Source organism: Xenopus tropicalis, chromosome 8 (genome assembly GCF_000004195.4).
Source record: "Xenopus tropicalis strain Nigerian chromosome 8, UCB_Xtro_10.0, whole genome shotgun sequence".
Taxonomy (NCBI): domain Eukaryota; kingdom Metazoa; phylum Chordata; class Amphibia; order Anura; family Pipidae; genus Xenopus; species Xenopus tropicalis.
Window position 1 is genome coordinate 144,024,368 of NC_030684.2, and position 9,796 is coordinate 144,034,163.

Sequence of the window (9,796 nt, forward strand, 5' to 3'; positions counted from 1 at the left end):
ATAAGAGGCTGTTCCTGCTGAATTGTGCTTAGTACAGGGGAATCCCTATGTGCCATAGTTTTATGGTATCTCTCTGTACAGGCTATGAGCAAACTTAGGGGGCTGTTCCTGCTGAATTGTGCTTAGTACAGGGGAATCCCTATGTGCCATAGTTTTATGGTATCTCTCTGTACAGGCTATGGGCAAACTTAGGGGGCTGTTCCTGCTGAATTGTGCTTAGTACAGGGGAATCCCTATGTGCCATAGTTTTATGGTATCTCTCTGTACAGGCTATGAGCAAACTTAGGGGGCTGTTCCTGCTGAATTGTGCTTAGTACAGGGGAATCCCTATGTGCCATAGTTTTATGGTATCTCTCTGTACAGGCTATGGGCAAACTTAGGGGGCTGTTCCTGCTGAATTGTGCTTAGTACAGGGGAATCCCTGTGTGCCATAGGTTTATGGTATCTCTCTGTACAGGCTATGGGCAAACTTAGGGGGCTGTTCCTGCTGAATTGTGCTTAGTACAGGGGAACACCTACCTTGTTCAGTTGCTTCTGAGTTTTCTTTTGGGGCCTCAAACAGAGACAGCCCTTTATTGGATTTCACAGATTCATAATAAACCACTGCTGCATTTTTAAGAATAACCAAAAACTCTTTGAAATCCACTCGCTGCTCCCGCTGTGTAGATTGTAGAATCAACTCGATAATTTCAGGGTGATTGGAACCCTAAAGAAAAGAGCCAATAGGAATGTATCACTGCATTGATCCTTTCCGACCCAGTGACTAAAGGGCCAGTAAATCCAGTTTATTACTTTATACATAGGGGGTGAGTACCTGAGAGCAAACGTAGGGGGCTGTACCTGCTGAATTGTACCTGATTTACTTACCTTTTCTGAATTTTTGACTGTAATTTCAGAAATATGGACAACTGAATTATTCTATATTTTTGGAAGATTTTGTGCATTTTTGTGCACCCACTGGGGGTCGGCGTACCCTGCCCTCTGTGCTTAATATGGGAATTGCCACTGGCAAAACTAAGGGAGGAGCTGCTGATTATACTGGGAACCCCAGCCCTGTACTGGGAACCTGCCCCTGCCTTGTCCTTCTCTGTATAATTACAGCCTGTGCTCCCTCATCCCTAGATAGCATTAAATATACATTACTTGTATGCTGATTAATTCTCTCTGTGCAGATAAATATATATATATATATGTGTTTAAGATAGTAGCTGCCATTTTAGCTTTCTCTACCTGCACCATGCTCCTGGAACAGCTTTAAATTCAGATTACACAGCAGAGAAGGGAGGGGGAGAGAGGAGAGATGGTAAAGAGCAGAGAGGGGAGGGGGAGAGAGGAGAGATGGTAGAGAGCAGAGAAGGGAGGGAGAGAGAGGAGAGATGGTAGAGAGCAGAGAGGGGAGGGAGAGAGAGGAGAGATGGTAGAGAGCAGAGAGGGGAGGGGGAGAGAGGAGAGATGGTAGAGAGCAGAGAGGGGAGGGAGAGAGAAGAGAGATGGTAAAGAGCAGAGAAGGGAGGGGGAGAGAGGAGAGATGGTAGAGAGCAGAGAGGGGAGGGAGAGAGAGGAGAGATGGTAGAGAGCAGAGAGGGGAGGGAGAGAGAGGAGAGATGGTAGAGAGCAGAGAGGGGAGGGGGAGAGAGGAGAGATGGTAGAGAGCAGAGAGGGGAGGGAGAGAGAAGAGAGATGGTAAAGAGCAGAGAAGGGAGGGGGAGAGAGGAGAGATGGTAGAGAGCAGAGAGGGGAGGGAGAGAGGAGAGATGGTAGAGAGCAGAGAGGGGAGGGGGAGAGAGGAGAGATGGTAGAGAGCAGAGAGGGGAGGGAGAGAGAAGAGAGATGGTAAAGAGCAGAGAAGGGAGGGGGAGAGAGGAGAGATGGTAGAGAGCAGAGAGGGGAGGGGGAGAGAGGAGAGATGGAAGAGAGCAGAGAAGGGAGGGAGAGAGAGGAGAGATGGTAGAGAGCAGAGAGGGGAGGGAGAGAGAGGAGAGATGGTAAAGAGCAGAGAAGGGAGGGGGAGAGATGGTAGAGAACAGAGAGAGGAGGGGGAGAGAGAGGAGAGATGATAGAGAGCAGAGAAGGGAGGGGGAGAGAGGAGAGATAGTAGAGAGCAGAGATGGGAGGAGGAGAGATGGTAGAGAGCAGAGAGGGTAGGGAGAGAGGAGAGATGATAGAGAGCAGAGGAGGGAAGGGGAAAGAGGAGAGATGGTAGAGAGCAGAGATGGGAGGGGGAGAGATGGTAGAGAGCAGAGAGGGGAGAGAGAGAGGGGAGATGGTAGAGAGCAGAGAGGGGAGGGGGAGAGAGGAGAGATGGTAGAGAGCAGAGAGGGGAGGGTAGAGAGCAGAGAGGGGAGGGAGAGAGAGGAGAGATGATTGGGAGATGGGTGAAGAAGTTAGAAAGGGTGAAGAAGTTAGAAAACCAGGAGCCTCCATGCTTGGGAGATGTTCCTGCAGGACCTCCATCACAAGCCCTTGTTCTCCCCCATGGTTGTCCCCCATTGGGCTTGAGAGCAGAGCTGGGTATTACTGGGAGCTACTGGCACTGCCTGCAACATAGATAGTTCCACCTATCTACAGACAAATAGGAAATAATGTACAGCCCTAAATAGCCCTGGTTTGGCCAATAAAGTGCCAGCCTTGGGAACATTGAAAGTGCAACTGTGCCAGGGGCTGAGCTCTCTCAGTACCAGTACCTTAGCAAGATCTGCAAGCTCCTTCTGGACCAGGTTCTTGAACTCCTCAGGGCTCAGTGAGTCACAGGGGGAGCTCTGGGCGCAGTGGCTGGTGAACGTTTCAATGGTTCTTTGGAAGGCTATGAGAAGCTTAGACATGGCTGGTTCTGATCCTGCAGGCAATAGAACAGTTGGTTATTGGTGGGTCAGGGAGTACTGGGAATCCAGCCTGGGGGGGCATTCGGCTCTCTATACAGGGTATGAGCAGACTGAGGGGGCAGTTCCTAATCCATTGCCCTCAAGTCTACCAGTGACGAGTTTCCCATTCACAGGGTCAGACCATCCCAATAGGGTGGCCACCTTTTTAGAAGAAATTTATTGGCCAGCAGGGGGCAGTGACATAGGCGGGTAGCCCATGACTTCAAAGGGGGTGGTTGATGACAAAGGGGGTGGAGCTATGACATCACTGGCAACCCTAGGAGGATCGGGGAAGAGAAAGAGGGCTAAGTTTCCACTATATTCTGGATCAGGGTCTTAATGGGGGCGGTTGCCATAGTGACAACCCAGAATCCATCACTTCACAATGGAACGACTAGAGGAAGGGTCTGTGTTACACTGTGAGCCTAAAGGGGTGGGGATCTGGCCCCGGGGAGCCCGGGCAGAGCATCATGGTTCCCTTTCAGTCTGTGCAATCCCTACAGAGTAAGCTTGTGTCAAAAAGGAAGGGATATTTACCCTTTAATTTGAATTAACCCACAATGGAGGGAGAAGGGAAACCAGGAGAATAACAGGAATAGCCAATAATATTCAAACATAAACTCCACACTAACCAGTCATCCCAACCCTTCCCTAGGAACTGGCACCCTAGCAACCAGATAGCAGTACAGACAGCAAAAAGCTGCTAGAGGCTGAGACAGAAACATAAATTACAACTAAAAGGTTAAGTTTAACTTCCCCTTTAAATGCTGCTACAGAGGTTCCCCATAGGCAGAGAGAAGGCGGTACCGTACCTGTCACAGTGCGGCGACCCAATGTACTGAGATACGAGCGGCTTTTGTGCTGCACCCAAACCAGATACAGCAGGTAGGTGACTGGGTGCCCTTTATATATACAGATTGGGGTGTCACCCTATTGGCCCACACCCAGGGCCCTAATGCCCACCCCTCCCCAGCAATTAGCCTGGAATGGCCCTACCTATTCTAGGAATAGACTCTAAGGTGGTTGGACCAGATCATGGCTGGGATCCTACCCCCCCATATATATTTATATATAGTGACCCCCCCCCCTTAACTGCCCCTTCCCCAGTGTAACCAATCCCAACTGGGCCAGCCTTTCCCCATAACTGAGCCCATTCCCTTTATCAGCTTAGTCGCTCTTCCCTGTACTTTCTCTATTTCATTACTGCCCCCCCTTATATATTTATATATAGTGCCCCCCCCTTAACTGCCCGTTCCCCAGTGTAACCAATCCCAACTGGGCCAGCCTTTCCCCATAACTGAGCCCATTCCCTTTATCAGCTTAGTCGCTCTTCCCTGTACTTTCTCTATTTCATTACTGCCCCCCCTTATATATTTATATATAGTGACCCCCCCCCCTTAACTGCCCCCCTTCCCCAGTGTAACCAATCCCAACTGGGCCAGCCTTTCCCCATAACTGAGCCCATTCCCTTTATCAGCTTAGTCGCTCTTCCCTGTACTTTCTCTATTTCATTACTGCCCCCCCCCTTATATATTTATATATAGTGACCCCCCCTTAACTGCCCCCCCCCCAGTGTAACCAATCCCAACTGGGCCAGCCTTTCCCCATAACTGAGCCCATTCCCTTTATCAGCTTAGTCGCTCTTCCCTGTACTTTCTCTATTTCATTACTGCCCCCCCTTATATATTTATATATAGTGACCCCCCCTTAACTGCCCCCCCCCAGTGTAACCAATCCCAACTGGGCCAGCCTTTCCCCATAACTGAGCCCATTCCTTTATCAGCTTAGTCGCTCTTCCCTGTACTTTCTCTATTTCATTACTGCCCCCCCCCCTTATATATTTATATATAGTGACCCCCCCTTAACTGCCCCTTCCCCAGTGTAACCAATCCCAACTGGGCCAGCCTTTCCCCATAACTGAGCCCATTCCCTTTATCAGCTTAGTCGCTCTTCCCTGTACTTTCTCTATTTCATTACTGCCCCCCCCCCTTATATATTTATATATAGTGACCCCCCCCCTTAACTGCCCCCCCCCAGTGTAACCAATCCCAACTGGGCCAGCCTTTCCCCATAACTAAGCCCATTCCCTTTATCAGCTTAGTCGCTCTTCCCTGTACTTTCTCTATTTCATTACTGCCCCCCCTTATATATTTATATATAGTGACCCCCCCTTAACTGCCCCCCCCCAGTGTAACCAATCCCAACTGGGCCAGCCTTTCCCCATAACTGAGCCCATTCCCTTTATCAGCTTAGTCGCTCTTCCCTGTACTTTCTCTATTTCATTACTGCCCCCCCTTATATATTTATATATAGTGACCCCCCCTTAACTGCCCCTTCCCCAGTGTAACCAATCCCAACTGGGCCAGCCTTTCCCCATAACTGAGCCCATTCCCTTTATCAGTTTATTACCCACAGTACCCTGAGCTCCTCCCCCATTAGGGCTTTGCACAGTGCGGTCCCATTAAGGATATAATTGGCTGCCTGTTGTTGAATCCCGGGTACATACCGTACATACTACACACACAATCTGACAGTTTGTTGATCTCTCCCTGCACGGTGACACATGGGGGTGGAAATAATTATCCTGTATAATTTTGTTTATGCCCTTATTGTAAGGAAATTAGCCCTGTGTGACTTCCCGGCACATCCCTTCCCCTCAGCAACACGGCACCCCGGGTACTTACTGTACATACAGAGACTCAGCACAAAGTGCACCCTGATACTTACTGTACCCTGATACTTACTGTACCCTGATACTTACTGTCCCCTGATACTTACTGTACCCTGATACTTACTGTACCCTGATACTTACTGTCCCCTGATACTTACTGTACCCTGATACTTACTGCACCCTGATACTTACTGCACCCTGATACTTACTGTACCCTGATACTTACTGTACCCTGATACTTACTGTACCCTGATACTTACTGTCCCCTGGTACTTACTGTACCCTGATACTTACTGTACCCTGATACTTACTGTACCCTGATACTTACTGTCCCCTGGTACTTACTGTACCCTGATACTTACTGTACCCTGATACTTACTGTCCCCTGATACTTACTGTCCCCTGATACTTACTGTACCCTGATACTTACTGTACCCTGATACTTACTGCACCCTGATACTTACTGTCCCCTGATACTTACTGTACCCTGATACTTACTGTACCCTGATACTTACTGTCCCCTGGTACTTACTGTACCCTGATACTTACTGTACCCTGATACTTACTATACCCTGATACTTACTGTACCCTGATACTTACTGTACCCTGATACTTACTGTACCCTGATAATTACTGTACCCTGATACTTACTGTACCCTGATACTTACTGTACCCTGATAATTACTGTACCCTGATACTTACTGTACCCTGATACTTACTGTACATACTATCTGATTGTGATCTCTGAACAAACTTTCTAACAACTTGCCCCTACAGATGTCAGACTCACAGGCCAGTAATTGTCAGATTGGGGTTCAGTTAAATGCAATTTATAAAAGGGGAAACAGATCTTGATATTGACTGGGGGCATAGCCATTCCCTTCCATTCCCAGGTGCCCTCAGCCATGTGACTTGTGTTCTGATAAACTTCAGTTACACTTTACTGCTGCGCTGCAAGTTGAAGTGATTTCAACCCCCCCCCACACCCCCCCCCCCCCCCCCAGCAGCCGATCAGCAGAACAATGGGCAGGTAACAAGATAACAACTCCCTGACACCTCTGCTAAAGGATTCAGCTGCCTGAACTGATGGTACCTCCATGGGCCAATAGTACTGCTGCTACTATGAATTTTTTTTTTTAAAGGTTGATTTTTATTGAGTTTTACAACAACAATGGAAATGGGAAAGGAAGGAAAGAGAGAGGGTTGGAGAGTAACGGTTGTTATATTATTGTAGCTGGTGAATCAGTCCAAGGAGATCCTCTGGCAAGGTAGGTAAGCTTGTCGGTTTTCCCCATGACGTGCAGCTTTTGCGGGTGAGATAGGTCTGGTGTATCATTTTAAATTGTATAAGCTTGTCCCTTGTACTTATTAGGGGCTGGTATAAGTTGCTAATGACCTCCTCCCAGTCCTCGGGGTCTAGGTGTACCCCAGAGGTTTCCCATTTAAGCTTGACTCTTGGCCGTGGGTCATACCTTTTAGTGATCAGGATTTTGTAGGAGTTTGAGAGTAGTTTGGTTTGTTTGTCTGGGCTGTCAGCGGTTCTAGTTCTAGGTGCTGTGTATTTGGTGGTTGTTGGAACTGTGCGCCACATAGGTGTGTAATCTGTGCGTATCTAAGGTTAGACAAGTCGGGTCGGGGGGTCATTTGCTACAGGAGAGGTAGGGTGTGTAGGTCTTCCTTTGTATATAGGTGGTCAATACGCTTTACCCCAAGTTTAGCCCAGGATCCTGCTTCTGGGAAAGAAGCGAATTGCGTCAGGTTACTGTTTCCCCATAGAGGGACGTCAGGTGATATTATTCCTGTTTTGTTGGGTAATAGGGTCATGGAGTCCCAGGCTTTTTTGGTGGCATCTGAAACTGGGAGTAGTGGGCTAATATCCTTCCTTGCTCTATATAGGGCATTGTGCATACTTTCTATTGAGGTGAAGTAAAGGGCTTCTAAAATCGAGGCTGGGTTTTCAGGGTCAAACACTTTCCAGTGTTGTATAGTGGGCGTAAGTTGTGTTCCAGGAATTGCGCTTGGTCTTTATGAACCGTTATTCCCAAGTATTTGAAGCTATTAGCTACTTTGAGCGTGCAGTCCGGGTCTGTCATTGTTGGGATTTGGCCATCAAGGGGGAAGATTTTTCCCAATTGATCTGTAGGCCTGAGAATGTACCAAAGGACTTGATTATGTGTAGTACTGCTTGGAATGAGCCATTGGGGTCTGCTAGATATAACAGGGTGTCGTCTGCATATAGAGAAATTTTCTCTTCAACAGTCTTGTATATGAGTCCTTTAATTTGCTGGGAGTGTCTAATCTGGATTGTCATGGGTTCGATCGCTGGGGCAAAAAGTAGTGGGGAGAGGGGGCATCCTTGGCGGGTACCTCTGGTGAGTTGGAATGGGGTAGATAGAATTCCGTTTACTTTGACAGCTGCTTTGGGTTCACTATACATCAGCTTAAGCCACTTGGCAAAAGAGGGACCAAACCCCATTCTAGCGATTACCTCCCAAAGATAGGGCCATTCAATGGAGTCGAAGGCTTTGGCTGTATCCAGAGATGGTACCAATCTGGAGCCCTTATTTTCATGAGGCAGTTGCAGATTGAGGAATAGTCTCCTAAGGTTAAAGCTTGTGGATTTTGCTGGCATGAATCCAGTTTGATATGGTTCTACTAGTGTGGAGATTACTTTGGCTAGGCGTTTTGCGAGGATTTTTGCGAGGATTTTGATCTCTATGTTGAGTAAAGAAATTGGCCTGTATGAAGAACACAGGGTTGGATCTTTTCCGGGTTTGGGGATAACTACAATGGTTGCTTCTGAGAATGATTTGGGGAGAATTCATCAAAGGCATAGAGTAGTGTTTCGTGCAGTTTTGGGACTATTTCTCAGATGTGGGACCGATACCATTCTGCAATAAAGCCATCTGGGCCTGGGGACTTATTTGCGGGAAGAGACATAATAGCCTCTGCTATGTCAAATTGAGTAATAGGAGAGTCTATATATCTCGATTGCATGCGTGATAGCTTGGGTAAAGGGATTCTATTAAGGTAGTTATGTAACTCTGTGTTGGAGTAGTGGGCAGTGGATGTGTAAAGGCGTAGAATTTGTTAAAAAGCCAATGGTTTGCCGTTTTTTTATCGCCATAGTCGAACATAGTACTAGTCGTGTGGAGAAGTTGCTTTTTGGTTGGTTAGTTGAGCCGTCTAAGGGCGTCTGCGAAACTAGCGTGGTTTTCTGGAGTGGGATCGGCGGTGTAAACTGTCTCATAGGAGCTCACGGCTGCCTCCAAATCTAGTAGGGTGTCTTTAGAGTGTGATCTAGCTTTAGCAATGGCTGCCTTCAGGGCACCTCTCATTACTGTTTTGAAGGCATCCCATAATACCAGGGGGGAAGCTGATTGCTGATTGTCTAGCCAGTACAGTTTAATAGCCTCTTCAGATTCGTGTGTGATTTCAGGGATTTTTAGCCAGAGAGCGTTTAGTCTCCATTGTCTACTCGTGGATTCAGGCCGTATTTGCAACGGTGCGTGGTCTGAGATGGCTCTCGGTAAAAATGTAATTTCCCTGACTTTTGGTAGGAGTTCTGGGGAAAGTAAGGCCAAATCTATTCTGGAGAGGGACTGGTGCGTGGCTGAGTAGCATGAGAATTCTTGGGCAGTTGGGCTGAGTAGCATGAGAATTCTTGGGCAGTTGGGCTGAGTAGCATGAGAATTCTTGGGCAGTTGGGCTGAGTAGCATGAGAAATTCTTGGGCAGTTGGGCTGAGTAGCATGAGAATTCTTGGGCAGTTGGGCTGAGTAGCATGAGAATTCTTGGGCAGTTGGGCTGAGTAGCATGAGAACTCTTGGGCAGTTGGGCTGAGTAGCATGAGAATTCTTGGGCAGTTGGGCTGAGTAGCATGAGAATTCTTGGGCAGTTGGGCTGAGTAGCATGAGAATTCTTGGGCAGTTGGGCTGAGTAGCATGAGAATTCTTGGGCAGTTGGGCTGAGTAGCCATGAGAATTCTTGGGCAGTTGGGCTGAGTAGCATGAGAATTCTTGGGCAGTTGGGCTGAGTAGCATGAGATTCTTGGGCAGTTGGGGCTGAGTAGCATGAGAATTCTTGGGCAGTTGGGCCTTGAGTAGCATGAGAATTCTTGGGCAGTTGGGCTGAGTAGCATGAGAATTCCTGGGCAGTTGGGCTGAGTAGCATGAGAATTCTTGGGCAGTTGGGCTGAGTAGCATGAGAATTCTTGGGCAGTTGTGCTGAGTAGCATGAGAATTCTTGGGCAGTTGGGCTGAGTA

At 47.9% G+C, this 9,796-nt stretch overlaps 1 protein-coding gene across 1 annotated transcript in view; it reads right to left on the reverse strand.

Moving 5' to 3' along the window:
* The window catches only part of LOC116406950, a 5,370-nt gene extending 1,615 nt beyond the window's left edge, over window positions 1-3,755 (reverse strand). The window contains exons 1-3 of the mRNA XM_031892129.1: window positions 3,674-3,755; window positions 2,685-2,836; window positions 520-706 (exon numbers count right to left, since the gene is read on the reverse strand). Of these exons, the coding sequence (XP_031747989.1) occupies window positions 520-706; window positions 2,685-2,822 (325 nt within the window). The 5' untranslated portion in view covers window positions 2,823-2,836; window positions 3,674-3,755. The remainder of the gene's footprint in view (window positions 1-519; window positions 707-2,684; window positions 2,837-3,673) is intronic.
* Between the last annotated feature and the right edge of the window lie 6,041 nt (window positions 3,756-9,796).